This window comes from Chrysochloris asiatica, unplaced genomic scaffold (genome assembly GCF_000296735.1).
Source record: "Chrysochloris asiatica unplaced genomic scaffold, ChrAsi1.0 scaffold00038, whole genome shotgun sequence".
In the NCBI taxonomy this organism is placed as follows: domain Eukaryota; kingdom Metazoa; phylum Chordata; class Mammalia; order Afrosoricida; family Chrysochloridae; genus Chrysochloris; species Chrysochloris asiatica.
The window spans coordinates 7,070,790-7,085,706 of NW_006408556.1; the positions used below are offsets into that span (position 1 = coordinate 7,070,790).

A 14,917-nucleotide genomic window follows, 5' to 3' on the forward strand; every position below is an offset into this window, starting at 1 on the left:
GGCACAGGAGGCACTCACTCATCTCTGCCAAGAAATTTGGAAGACACTACCTGGCTGACTGATTGGAAGAGGTCCATATTTGTGCCCATTCCAAAGAGAGGTGACCCAACAGAATGCAGAAATCATTGGACAATCTCTTTGATATCTCATGCGAGTAAAGTTTTGCTAAAGGTAATGCAGAAACGGCTACAATCATACATTGACAGAGAACTTCCAGAGGTTCAAGCTGGATTCAGAAGAGGCCATGGAACGAGGGATATCATTGCTGATGTCTGATGGATCTTGGCTAAAATCAGAGACTATCAGAAAAATGTTTACCTATGGATCATGACAAGCTATGGACAGCACTGCGAAATGAGTATTCCAGAACACTTAATTGTGCTTATGAGGAATCTGTACCTAGACCAAGAGGCAGTTGTTCGAACAGAACATGGGAACACGAAATGTTTTAAAATTAAGAAAGGTGTGCGACAGAGTTGAATTCTTTCACCATACTTGAACGTGGCATCAGGATTGGAGGAAGACTCATTAAAAACCTGCGATATGCAGTTGATACAACCTTGCTTGTTGAAAGTGAAGAGGACTTAAAACATTTACTGATGAAGATCAAAGATTACAGTCTTCAGTATGGATTACATCTCAATGTCAAGAAAACAAAAATCCTCACCACTGGACCAATAAACAACAAGCTTATCAACGGAGAAAAGATTGAAGTTGTCAAGGACTTCATTCTTCTTGGATCAACTATCAACACTCATGGAAGTAGCAGTCAAGAGATCAAATGACATATTGCATTAAGCAAATCTGTTGCACAAGACCTTTTTAAAGTGTTGAAGAGCAAAGATGTCAGCTTGAGGACTAAGGTGCACCTGACCCAAGCAAGCCATCGTGTTTTCAATAACCTCATATGTATGCAAAAGCTTGACAGTGAATAAGGAAGACCGTAGAAGAATTGATGCCTTTGAGTTATGGTGTTGGAGGAGAATATTGAAAGTGCCATGGGCTGCCCAAAGAACCAACACATCTGTTTTGGAAGCAGTGTAGTCAGAGTGCTCCTTAGAGTCCAAGATGGCCAAACTTCGTGTCTCATACTTTGGACATATTGTCAGGAGGGAGCAGTCGCTGGAGAAGGACATCATGTTTGGTAAGGTGGAGGGTCAGAAAAAAAAGAGGAAGACCCCCAATGAAATGGATTGGCCAGGTGGCAGCATCGATGGACTCAAGTGTAGCAATAGTAGTGAGGTTGGCCCAAGATCGAGCAGTGTTTCGTTCTGCTGTGCATATGGTCACTATGGGTCAATACCGACTAGATGGCACTTAACAACAACAACTTCCTTAATTGACTCCTTAAGGAAGATCGGTGTCAAATTCCTAAGGGTACTCAGTCACTAAATGCTGACTGAAGAACTTTCCATAATGCTATAGAGTCTCAGGGTTAAAAGTTACCTCAGACAGTCCACTCGTTGACTGAGCAGAATAGATGCTCACAGGGCTGTCCTTAGGTAGACTGCAAATCTGCCTCCCCAAGTCCCTCACTCATTGTCCTACCCTCTGGGGAACGTGTCATAGACTGTGGGCATTGGCTCTTCCCAGGTGCCCTGGGATCCCAGCTCATGACGTCTGCTCTCCCAGGTCCCCAATGGCTCCAACAGACTCCTCTTGGCAGCTGGATCCCCAGTTCCCCTCTTGACAAGGAAAGAGTGGCCAACTGTCCTGGATTTCCTGGGACTCAGAGAGCTCCTGGGATGCAGGACTTTTAGTCCTAAAACTGAAAAGCCTCAGAATTGGAATAAATTGGTTACCTGATTGGGAAGCAAAAATGGAACCGAGAGGGCTAGGCACCACTCTATGACTACAGTTGATGATAGTCATTGCTAAGGATTCTGCATGGTCTGGTATGGGAGGAGGTCCAGGTGGACAGGGCGCGACACCATTAGTCTTAGCTTCGTAGCTATACTGATAGATATAAACTGGACTTACCAAAAATGTTTTAGTTGTTATAACTAACTACAGGGGCATTTTTCATAATAATAATAATAAAATGTATTTCTGCTGAAACACTGCATAAACATTTTATAGACAGTCATCATTTTAGGGTTGCTCCTTCTAACAGTGTCACCACCAGCACCTCCACACCCCTCGTATCCCGCAGTGATGCCACCGGTGGGCTGGTCTGTGTGGATGGGTTGGGACTGCCAAACCTTCAGCTTTGATTCTGTAGATCAACTTGGCCACTCCTCCTAACTGTGGAGACTTGTCCACAATGAGTCTTTAGGTCTATGCTTGCTAAAGGTCACTCCTTCTACCGTACAGCTGAGGAAAACAGTAAAGAAGCTTTCCTGCAAGGTCAACGGTTCAAACACAGCAGCTGCTCTTTGGAAACCCTACACAGGGTTGCTATGAGTCGGAACCAACTTGATGGCACTTAACAACAACATGTATATACAGGGACGAGTCCTGGTGGCACAGTGGTTAAGCACTTGTGGTTGCTAACCAAAAGGTTGGTCATTCAAACCCAGCTGGTCCATGGGAGAAAGATGTGGCAGTCTGCTTCCAGAAAGATTTACAGGCTTGGAAACCCTCTGTGGAAACTGTCCTATAGGGTCACTAAGAGACAGAATCAACTCAACAGCAATGGGATATAGAGCATATATACAAGAGGGCTTCATAAATTTGTGGGGAAATTCCATTATATTTTCATTCCATTTCCCCACTTACTTTCCAGAGATACTTTAGACATGAAGTATCTCTGGAGAGTTACCCAAAAGTCTAGCACATTGTTGCCTCAGGAAAGGGGCTCCGGGAGGCAGGAGGACTGAGGTAGAAGGGGCATTGTCATTATTCAGATTTGTTCCTTTTGATCCATGTGAAACACATTATCTTTCCCATGCAAGCATGAATGAACATATGAATATGATTTAAATAGTCACTTCCTCAGTGGAGCCTTTCATGACCAGCCCACAGACTCATCAGCCCTCCCTGGTCCTCAGCTGGCCCTGTTCTGCTGTAGACACATGTCCCAGTGGTCACTTAAATCCTATATGGTGCAGTTAGCTGTTTAGGGTCTGTCTCTCCCATTTGGCTGTAGGTGCTAAGAGGATGGGGTCTCATCCATCCTGCTATCTGCACAGAGCAGGAGCACCAGAGTCATGGCCACACTGAGGAGTTCATTGATTAATTTGACACGCCTACTGGTACCATCTCTTCCCATAGGGCATTCCTCCTTAGGTTCACTCCCACACTTAGAAAGCCAGACTTCCTCTCACTGCTCACAAGGCAGCACCCTTCCAGCCCCATGTTTAGGATTTGGGGGAGTCAGGCAGATGTGGTTTGCTGTGTGGTCTTGGGCAAATTCTTCACCTTTCTGACCTGTAGGGAAGCACATCTCTCACCTGGTGGTTGTGAGGGTTGAGGAGTACACAGGTTGTCACCCAGCACCAGGCAGGCACTCTATACATGCAACCATCTGTTTCTCATCCCCTTCACAAAATCCATCTCATTCTGTCCCAGAGCCTTTTCTGTGCAGACTCAGAAAGTCTTGATAAACTTGAGATCTTGGACAAGCTGGTTCTGGACTTCCCTGTGTCAGCCATCTGCTCACACCCCCTCCAAAGACCTGTACTTCAGTCAAGTTGGGAAGGCCAGGCCTCACATGGACCAGCCCCCAGCCTTCTGTGGACTCCTTCTCCCCTCCCATTCCCTAGCACACACTCAGGCAGACTGCATAGTCCCTGAACTCACCAATGTGCTTCCCATACATGTGGTAGAAGAAGGAGACGCAGTAGAACTTGGCACTGGCATTGTAGAGGGGACTTACCAACCTCGCACGGTCCCCCAGCTCCCGGGGCCTTGAGGTCTCAATGAACATGTAGTAGCCTGTGAGGGAGGAAGGGATGCACCAACAACCTCCAACCCACCCCATCCCAGGCTCTTTCCACCCACTTCCTTCTCTGCCTCAACTTCAGTTGTCTGAATCTGACGTGCCTCAAATGATCCCACTTCATCCTCCCCACCTCACAGCACAGCATAAGAGTGGATCTCTACTTGTGAGTTCTTCTTCACGCTACTGAAATGTCTCTATTTTCTGATCCTGTATCAGATCAGAACTGTGTATTCTCCTCAGACTGGGGCTCCCTGAGGGCAGAACCACATCTCCACTTAGACTGGGGCTCTTTGAGGACAGAGCTGTGTCTCCCCCTCAGCCTGAAGCTCTGAGGGCTCGGATGTGTTGCCCCTTAGACTGGAGCTCCCTGAGGGCAGGGCTGTGTCTCCCTCTAAGACTGGGGCTCCCTGAGGGCAGGGCTGTGTCTCCCCTCAGACAAGGGCTTCTCTGAATTCAGGGGTTACTTCCCACCATCCCCTACCTAGCCCCTCAGAGACAGACTTCCTATGACTGAACCCCTCCCTAAAGCAGTGTTCCATTCCTGGCAGAAGGCCATGCTCCTCACCCTCAGGGGTGCCACTGATGTCAGTGGGGGGACCAGTATTGGGTGAACGCTTGGGGTTCTGGGTGAGGGCATTCTGCCGTGTCCAGTCAAAGTTGTCTGTCAGGTCCTGGGTATAGCCGCAGATCTTCTCATCCTCAAAGTGGCAGGTGTTGTCTGCATTGGGATGAGGTGAGGGGGTGAGACAAAGAGGGGTGGCTTTCTCTGTCCCTCCAGTCCAGCTTCACCATGCTTTGTCACCTGAGGCACTCCCAAGTAACCAAATAATAGGCCCAGCATTCCAGGGCTAAAGGAACTAGACTGTGGTACCCGTGAGAAATTTGTTCCTGGAAGTAAGCTTCTTACTTAACCTCTTCTTTGCCACAGACCTTTCTGGTATCTCTTATTGTTGTTAAGTGCTGTTGAGTCAGTTCCGACTCATGCGACTTTGTATAGGGTTTCTGAGGAGCAGCTGGTGAGCTTGAACTGCTGCCCTTGTGGTTTAAACCGCCCCGCAATGCCACACCAGGACTCATTCTGCTATCTAGTAAAGCCTACAGTGCCCATCTCAGCAAAATGATTTAAGATGCATAAACTGAAATATACAGTTGCAAGGGAAATTCATTATATTGAAACACAGTTATTAAAATGCTTTTTTTAAAAACACCAGTTTGGGAGATACAGTAACAAATAGGCTTCTTTATTAGATATATCACAAGATTAAGTGTTAGTTCTAATAATTTCCATAATTTTGAAATACTAATGAAGGTCAGTCATATTGTAAGGTATCTACAACAACTGGTGGTATGAAAACATCTGATTCTACTGTTGACAAAGACACAGGGGCTGTTTTCATTACTGTGACTTGATTCCTGCATTCATAATGAAAGGAGACGCTACATTTCTGCTAGAAGTTAGGGAAAATAAAGATGTAATTATATGCCCTTCCAGGTTACAGGCTCTTGGACAACTGAACTGTATACACACTTCTCTTGGAGTAAACAGAGCCTGTGGATTGGCCTGGCCTCACCTTTGTTACTTTGGGAGGTGGTAGGGGTATTTATTGAGGGAGTCACGGGGCTGAGGATGGTGATTTAAAGCTAAAGGGCCTGAGTTAAAGGTGCCCCCTTCTCCACTCCGGCCTCCCCCTACTTTAAGGCCCAAAATAAATCATGGATACAACATCTCCAAGCCCAACCCTGTTCACTTCTACCTCTCCTTTCAGCTGTCCCGTCTTCCTCCCTCAAACCCATAGAGACACAAGAGCAGTTATTTTCTCTCTGGGTATCTCTGGAGATCCCTTCCACCCATCAGGAGAGCCTTTGGGTAAGTAAAGGGAAGTGAGGTGTAGAGAGCTCTCACCTGACAGGTTTGGAGAGTTGATAGCTGAGAAAGCAAGTGGAAAAACCAAATCAGAACAAAGATATAAGTTATGCAGAAGGGGCCCAGGCTTAGACCTGAGGACAGGATTCTCAGAGTCAAGACTGGAGCCAGATAGGCCGAGCCTATGATAAGGGGGGTGGGAGCTGTGCAGTGGGGAGCCCCAATCCCAGGAACTACACAGGAGGTACAAAGGTGGGGGCCCTCTGGGTCCACCCTTCCCAGCAGAAGCTTCAGCAATACCACCACCACCTACGCTCTGTGTAGTGGATGACTCGTGAGGCCATGTCACCAGCCCCAAAGGTCGTGTAGGGCGTGAGGCGGATCTCATAGCTGTGAGGCACACGAAGGTCAGTCAGAATGTACTCCAGCAGCTGCCCCTTCTCCACACGCCGTACAGGGATGGCCTTCACCATGGCGTTGTGCTGGTTCAGCTGCAGAAACAAGGTGTTCCCAGATGACCAGCAAGCCACACTCTCCACCAAAGTACAGTCCAGGCCCCTGGTGTGACTTGGAGGGCAGTGTGAAGAAGCAGAAAGAGCAGAGGACTAGAAGGTCAGGACCTCAGTTTTCTCATCTGTGGAATGGGGCAATTATCCCTTCCATGCCCACCTCTCAGGGCTATCTTAATAACAACAGTCACAACAAACTGGATTGTTGGGCTCTGTTCTAAATACCTTCCTTTAAAGAGACATAGTTTACTTAAGCTCATACAGAGCTGGGATTCTGCCTAGGCAGTCTGCCCCAGCACACTCTTAACCTTCATACCACCCATCTCTTGGCCTCAGCAAAACAATATGGAATTAGACTGGGTTCAAGACCAGCATAGTAATTCTCTCTTTGAAGTCTCGGGACTCCATAGATGAAAGACTGACACATACCTCCCACCTCTTGCTCCTGAAACCAGAATAGATACTATGTTTCATGAGATCTCTGCCAATTCTCTACCAGAATATGGGTCCAGAGGGGACAGGTCCCCAGAGCCTCCCAGTTCCTGCTGCTACGTCCACTTACTCTCTTCCCATGAGCAGTTCAGTCTATAAGTGGGTCAGTGGATTTCAACCCCTGCCCCTGGCCTTGATGATCATTTCCAGGGTCAGCCACGCCACTCCCTACCTGCACCCAGGCCCCAGCTCCCGCTTGGCCCACCTGTCGGATGCTGAGTCTGTAGTTGAGCAAGGGGTCCACAGCATCGGGCTCCCTCTGGGTCCACTGCAGCACGTAGGAATAGTTCTTGGACAGCTTGTGGCTGCGGGTGGGGTTGGGGGTGTCGAAGTAAAACTCCGGGCTGTAGGCTTTGGCTGAGAGGGTGGGGAGGGGGCATGGGGTCATGGAAGGTGGGGTGATGGGGGAGACAGAGAGAGGAGGCAAGGGAGAAAGCAGAATATGGAGTGCAGCAGGGACAAGGTATAGGGAGACAAAGAGAAATGGGATATTGTAAGGAGAGGGGATGTTAGGAGAAGAGAGTTGGGAAGAGTGAGAGAGAGAGGTAGCAGAGCAGGTGGGTGATATGGAGAAGAAGCCACGTTGATGAGAAAGGAGAGGAAAAGTTGAGGAAGAAAGAGAGAAAGGAGAAATTTGGGGAGACACGGAGAAGGGATATTAGGGAAGAAGCAGGGAAAGAAGATTGGGAGAAAAGAAAAAGAAGAAAGAGGATATTGAGGGAAAGGAAGAGAATAGAGAAGAAAAAGTGGGGCGACAGGGAAAGTGTGGGAGAACAGGGAAGGGGAAGGAGGTGGGAAATGTCACAGGGGCCTCTGGCTGGCAGGGCTGGGTGGGGAGGGGTTGGGGAGGTGACCTGCTATCCTATCCCCCTGTTGTTGAGTTGGTGGATCTTCACAAGGGCTGAAGGGACAACCAGGCATTCCAATGCTGTTGGAAAAGCTGGGATTTGGTGGAATGAGGACCAGCATGCCTGGGGCTCTCCAGTTTACCACCAAATGGGGCTGGGGCACCAGCAACTCAGGCAACCCTTTCCCGTGAATCTCGTTCCTCACCACGACCCTCCATCTCTTTCTGACCCATCCGCAGCCTGTCTGAAGTCCCAAACAGCCCAGCAAGGAATGACTTGGTGAGGAGTTAGAAATTTTTCTAAAAGCCTTTGTGTATTGGCTGGCCCAGTGCCACCTTCCCCTCAACCACAGGTCAACAGAAGTTGTTGAGGGGTGTCTTCTGTCCTTTAAGATACAACCCACCCCTTTCACTAAGGGCCTGTGATGATGAGAGGCGGGCTATGGGTTTTGCAGCCTTTGAAAGAAGAAGACTGAAAAACCTGACTACAGAATAGGAACAGAGCCCAGGGCATGAGTGGGTGGGTCTAAACCGTCTCTAGCAGCAAAGAACTAGGATTGGGAGAGGCTGGAAGGGGTGGAGCCTGCGCCTGAACGGAGGGAGGGTAGGCTAGAGTCAGTGAGGATGGGAGAAATTAAAAAGTGCAAAACCCAGACCTGGTGAAGGCGGAATTTGAAAAGATAAAGAAAAGAACTGAGCTATATCACACCGAGCTCTGGTAGTGTATACAGCCTCAGTAACCCTGTGCAGGGTCTCACTGTGAGTCGGAACCGACTCGACGGCACTTAACAACTACCACCACCACCACCACCACCACCATAACACACGGGATGGACATCTGGTAGTGTAGTGGTTATGAATCAGGCTGCTAACCTCAAAGTCAGAAGATCGAAACTACCAGCTGTTCCGAGGGAGAAAGATAAGGCTTTCTTTCTGCTCCCGTAGAGTTACAGCCTGTGTAGGATCAGCACTGGACTGCAAACCACACGGTCGGCAGTTCAAAACCACCAGCGGCTCCTCAGAAACCCTATATAGGGTGGCCATGAGCCAGAATTTACTCGGCAGAACTTAACAACATACTGACTCCGCCAGACAACGCCTAGGACAAGGAAAGGTTTGCTTTGAAGACAAAGTCTAGACCTAGTGTAGGTGATGGGACGCCTGGTGTGGTACTTGTAAGATAAGCACCCGACCACAAGGTCGGTTTTAACTGAACTCACCAGTCACTCCTTGGAAACCCTATATAGGGTCGCTATGGATCGGAACTGACTCAACAGCACTTTATAACAACTGTATGGGTGATGGGGCGGGTCCAGAGCAAGACGGGCCTCAAAGGACGGAGCTAGGTGAGGCGTGGGTGGGACCGACGGGACGCTCACCCGAGACCTGGAAGAGGCAGGCGGCCGAACCCACGTCGTTGGAGACACTGCACTCGTAGCTGCCGCTGCTGTCGCGAGTGACGGCGTCGAGGCGCAGCTCAGCGTGGTCCGGGGCTTCGGCTGCAGCGGGGACTAGGGGCGGCGGCGGCAGCAGCTGTCCTTTGAAGCGCCACACTGCTGAGGCGATGCGCTGGGGGCTGCCGCGCAGCAGCGAGCAGCGCAGGAGCACCGGCCGGCCCAGCGCCTGGCGTACATCCTGGGAGTTGGGCTCCACCTCTGGTGGGACTGAGGGTGGGAGCGGCGGTCAGCCGGGCTCTCCCCACCGAGTGGAACGTCGACACGTTCTCAGGCTGAATTCACACTCACAGGACACTCATACACTCAAACACTCACACCTGCTGGACCCACAGGCACTCCTCTTCCAGCTATTCCCTCTAGTCTGGCTTCTCAGACTGATGCTTAAACAGGCCCTTCAACCCCATGGGATGAAAAATAGCATAATGTTGGGGTTTGGAGCACGGTCTCTGGAGCGAAACGGCTTAGGTGGTTCCCATCCCAGCCCTACCACTTACTAGCTCACTTTCCCCAATTGTAAACATAACGGAATTAGTATCATCTACCCATAGGGTGTGGCGCTGTAGGGTAGACATGAGACTGCTAATGGTAAAGTCGGTGATTCAAGTCCACCAGTGGCCCCTTAAATATCCTATACAGAGTCGCTGTGAATTGAAATCGACTCCACGGCACTTAACACTGGGTTATAGAAGGTTAGACGAATTGATATTCACTCCATCCATTACCACCGAGTGGTAGTGTTGCTGTTGAGTGCCGTAGAATTGGTTTCTGAGGAGCACCTTTGAACTGCTGACCTAGTCCAGTGCTGATCCTACCGCCCCACACCCGGAGTTCCAAAACGAAGTAAGATTGTATATGAAAACACACTTCCAACAGTGCTTGGCAGCAGGAGAGTTAACTCTCATTATTATGCCATTTGATACAATGTGCCCTTCCTCCTTCAAACGTCGTCGGTCTCCACCTGTCAAAATTAAGTTATTTCTTGGCTCATTGGGTCTCTGGGGATGAAAATGGGGTCACTTAGTGAAAATGGGGCAAGGGTCACAGACCTCTGTGTCTTAGAGCATGGGGGTGTCAAGGAAGGTTTATGTGTGTCGGCATAGGTGGAGGGGTGGGATTGGACCTGGGTGAGGGATGAAGAGGGTTGGCAAGGGGGAGATGAGAAAGAACCACGCGGCACAGTTGGGAGGGTAATCTGGACGGGGCGGTGGAACTCACACTGCACGTTCAGCTGCACCTGGGCCTCGCGGGGCCTCACGTTGAAGCCATTGTAACGAGCAGTCTGACAGCGGTAGGTCCCGCTCATGTCTCGGCTCACGCGCTCCAGCCTCAGCTTCCCGTCAGGAGTCTCCTCTAGGGGCAGCCCCGAGGGCAGAAGCGCAGCTTCCTTGTCAACACGAGACCAGAGCACAGGCGGCCGCGGCTTGCCCCGCACCTCGCACTGCAGTTCTGCTGGTGAGCCCTCGCGCACAGTCACCATGGCCCTGCCCTTGGGCACGCTGATTGTGGGTGGTACTGCAGGAGTGGGGGGAGGAGCAGGGTTAGAGCCCCCCCCCCTCCTCCCCGTCTGCCCTCTGCCCCTGGACTCCTGCTTCCCTCAACCCTAGACGCTAGTCTCCCTCCTCCACTCCAGATGTCCCACAGGCCCTTCCCAACCACTGCCTCGAATTGAGTACACACATAGTGCTGCACTGTAGGATAAGCACTGGACAGCTAACCCTAGGCGTTTCAAACTCACCAGCTGCTACTCAGAAACCCTATACTGGGTCGCTATGAGTCGGAACCAATTTGACAGCACTTAACAACATAGCACAGTGTTGAGCTGTCTCCTAGGGTTTCTGAGGTCATACATCTTTTTGGAAGCAGACAGCCTCATCTTTCAATCATGCAGTGGCTGGTGGATTCCAACAACCAACTTTCAGTTAGCTGCCCAATGCTTAACCCACTGGGACACCAGGGCTCCTTACAGTCTCCAAAGGAGAACTCAACTTTGCAAATCCTCTACTTCTTGGGTTCTCTCTGTCTCAGTCTCTCAACTCTGAAGTCAGCCTGACCTATTCCCACCTCCCGCTTTACTCCAATGTTACTAAGTACTAGGGTTTCAACCTGTTGAACATTTTCTACTAACTCTATTTCCCACTAGGAAAGGGCCAGCTAAAACCTCCATCTTCTATTGCTTAGAATATTATGCATAACTAGTGTTCAGCATTTATTTTGCAGGGAGCTTTGAAGCAGCAGCGTGCACCCTGAGCACCAGGCTCCTTCCCCAGGGAGTATACTCAGCATCTCAGTACAATGCTTCAAAGCTTTAAACTGTTTGTGAACACTATTGTTAAGTGCCATTGAATTGGTTCTGACTCATGGTGACCTTGTATAGGGTTTCCAAGGAGCAGTTGGTGAGCTTGAACCACTGACATTTCAGTTCAATCTGACCTTGTAGTCCAGCACATTAGCCCACAGCACCACACCAGGACATGTTATTTTAGGTTTTATGTGTTATTTGGTATGATTTGGTAGGTAATTTTCTGGGGTCTGGAAGCACCGGAAAAAATTTCCCACATAATTAAATGGTAATTGCTTTTTCACTTTATGCCATTTCAACTTTAGAAAGGTTTCACAGGAAAGCTCTACTTTCAGACAGCTGGAGGTGAGGGGAATCTGTAGATCAGGGCACCCAGAATAAAGAGTACATCTCCCAGCCTGCCTTGTGGCCAGCTGTAACTATGTGACTACATCCTGCCAATAGACTATAGGGAGAAATGATGAAGGCGAGGGATCTTTAAAGGGAGAGGTCCTGCCAGTTTCCTTCCTCCCTTAAGGCTGGAATGCAGATTGATGGCTGCAGCTGGAACTGCCATCCTGGACTGAGGTGGCATCTGCTAATGATGGCAGAACAGCAAGACCTATGAGCCTAGGGTCCTGAGGACTTGGTGGAGCAGACTCAGAATGCTCACATTCAGACTTACATGAAAAACAGTCTAGCTTGTTTATCAAACCTATTGCCATCAAGTTGTTTCTGAATCATAGCACCGCCTATAGGCCAGAGTAGAACTGTCCCATAGATTTCCAAGGTTATAAATCTTATTTAAAAAAAAAACCTTTTTATTGTGAATTGAGTGAAGGTTTACAGAGCAGATTGTCAGTGTTACAGTCAACAAATTGTATACTCTGCTTCATTGCAACAATTGCAATCCCCTGATTGTAGCACCAGTTACTTTAACTACTAAGGAGCTCTGGTAGTATAGTGGTTATGAGTCAGGCTGCTAACCTCAAGGTCAGCAGTTCAAAACTACCAGATATTCTATGGGAGGAAGATGAGCCTTTCTGCTCCCATGAAGATTTACAGCTTTGGAAACTCTATACAGGATCGCTAAGTGTTGGAAGCGACTCCACAACATAAAATCACCAACACCACTTTAACTATTGTATTCCTCCCTGGGTCTCCTGCTATTTTCATTTTTACTGCTAACCTCCCTCTTATTGTATATTGCCTGCCCCATCACCCATGTGTCTACCCTCTAGCCCATGGATAATTCTCCCTCCCCTGTAACTATCACAGATGGTTTCTTTTATTAAGAATATATTTTCTTAACTTTTTACATTGATCAAATACAATATTTGTCCTTTTGTGATTGCCTAATTTCACTCAGCATAATATCTTCCAGGTTCATCCATGGTGTGAGGTGTTTCACAGATTTTTCACTATTCTTCAACATTTTGTAGTATTCCATTGTGTATATATACCAAAGTTTGTTTAACCATTCTTTCATTGATGGGCATTTAGGCTGTTTCCATATTTTGATGTGTCTCTTGTAGACAGCATATTGAAGGAACTTATCCATTCTGCACTTTCAGTCTCTTGACTGGTACATTTAATCTCTTTACATTCAGTATAATTATTGATAGGTATAAATTGATTGCTGTCATTTTGCTGTGTGTTTCTTTTTGTGTTGCTGCTGGTTTCTTTGTTCCACATGATTTTGGGTGTGAGTTCTTTTTGTTTGTGAGTTTTCTTTTCATTTTCATTTCTGTTGTGTTTTCTGATTTTCTTTTTTTATTTTGATGTGCAAGTGTATTAATTTTCTGTGAGGTTACCCTGTAATTTAATAATTTCCCCCACTTAAAACTGTCTGTTTTATCTTGAAATCTACTTGAATTCCTTACCATTTGGAAGTTCTGTATCTACACTACTCCCTATTTTTGTTTTGTAGTTGACTTCATTATAAATTGATTTTTCTGATTCCTTATTTTCAGTCTTGTAGATTTGTTTTATTTTAAAAACTTGTATATCTGGATTGAGTTGTGGGTGGTGTTATGTATGTTAATCTCAGGTTGTTGTCTGCTGTTGTTGGTTCTCAGTCCAAAGAACATCCTTTAGTATTTTTTGTAAAGTTGGTCAAGTTATTACAAATTCCTTTCATTTCTGTTTATTAGGAAACATCCTAGTTTTGCAGTCATATTCCAGGGTCTGCTTTGCTGAATATATGATTTTTGGCTGGTAATTTTTTTCTTTCAGAATTTTATATATGCCATTCTATTAGCTTCTTGTCTGCATGGTTTCTGCTGAGAAATCAGAGCTTAGTCTTACTGGTTCTCCTTTGTAGGTAGCTTTTTTCATCTGTGCTGCTATCAGAATTCTTTGCTTGTCTTTGATTTTGTAAAGTTTGATTATGTTATGTCTTCGCGATTTTCTCTTGGGCTTTATCCTGTTTTGGGTTCGTTCAGCTTCTTGTCTGCTTATCTTCTCATCTTTCATGATGAGAACTTTTCTTCCAACAACTTTTTGACAATTTCCTCTGTGCTTTTTATTGTTTCTTCCTCTTCTGGAATTCTGATCACCCATAAAGCTGTTCCTTTTCATGGTGTCCCACATAACTCTTAGGCTTTCTTTGGATTTTTTCCTTCTTTTTTTCTGATTGTTCTTCTAGAAAATTAGTATTGAGAGATTTCTCTTCAAGCTCACTAATTTGGGCTTCCATTGCTTCAGATCTATTCCTTTGTCCTTTCAATGTACTGTCCATCTCTGAAATCTTAGTTTAAATTATCTGGATTTCTAATCGCAGGCTTTGTACTGTTTTAAATTTTGCATTTATTTTGTCTGTTTGTTCTTGTGGTGTTTTCCTGAATTCCTCTAATTTTTTTTTTTTCTGTCTTCTCCTTGCTTTCCTTGAGCTTTCTGTCAATCCTTTGAAGGTACCAAAATATCAAAATTCTTTTGAATTCTTTTTCAGTTCATTCCATTACCTTTTCTTCCTCAGATTCTTTGTGTGAGCTCAAATTGTCTGTTGTTTCTAGGACATTGTAGGGTTGTTGTATCTGTTTTTAATTGATGACTGTATGGTGATATGATCTTAGTTTATCATCAACTGTCTCCTGTGAGTGTAGTTAGAAAATGGAAGCATACACACCAAATTCGATTTTGCTATTCATGCACCACAATTTATGGTAGTTTGGGCTGATGTTGGCTGTTGTCTATCATTGATCAGGTAGTATAGGAGCTGGTATTGACTCTTGTCCAGTGGGTAGACCTTCAGAGACAATTGGTGTGGCTGGGATGTATGGGCAGTGTTGTTGTCTCCTGTCAGGTGGGAAAGAGAAAACCCTCACCCCCCACCACACACACACACACACACACACACACACAAGAAAACAAAACAGAATAAACAAACATGAAACCAACAATGAAAAAGCTAAAATAATAAAGAGAAAAATAAAACAGTGAGAAACTAGAAAAAAAAATAACTGTAAAGACAAAAGAGGGACAGGGAAACAGAGTTATAGAAGAGAAAGATAAGAGAAAATAAAAGGAAGACATAAAATACACTTAAGAATAACTAAAAAGAGAAAAGAGGGACAGGAAGATAAAAA

At 46.7% G+C, this 14,917-nt stretch overlaps 1 protein-coding gene across 1 annotated transcript in view; it reads right to left on the minus strand.

Moving 5' to 3' along the window:
* The window catches only part of MDGA1 (MAM domain containing glycosylphosphatidylinositol anchor 1), a 91,786-nt gene that overhangs the window by 5,469 nt on the left and 71,400 nt on the right, over positions 1–14,917 (minus strand). The window contains exons 8-14 of the mRNA XM_006860424.1: positions 10,268–10,564; positions 8,975–9,259; positions 6,954–7,105; positions 6,061–6,238; positions 5,787–5,810; positions 4,449–4,601; positions 3,742–3,876 (exon numbers count right to left, since the gene is read on the minus strand). Of these exons, the coding sequence (XP_006860486.1) occupies positions 3,742–3,876; positions 4,449–4,601; positions 5,787–5,810; positions 6,061–6,238; positions 6,954–7,105; positions 8,975–9,259; positions 10,268–10,564 (1,224 nt within the window). The remainder of the gene's footprint in view (positions 1–3,741; positions 3,877–4,448; positions 4,602–5,786; positions 5,811–6,060; positions 6,239–6,953; positions 7,106–8,974; positions 9,260–10,267; positions 10,565–14,917) is intronic.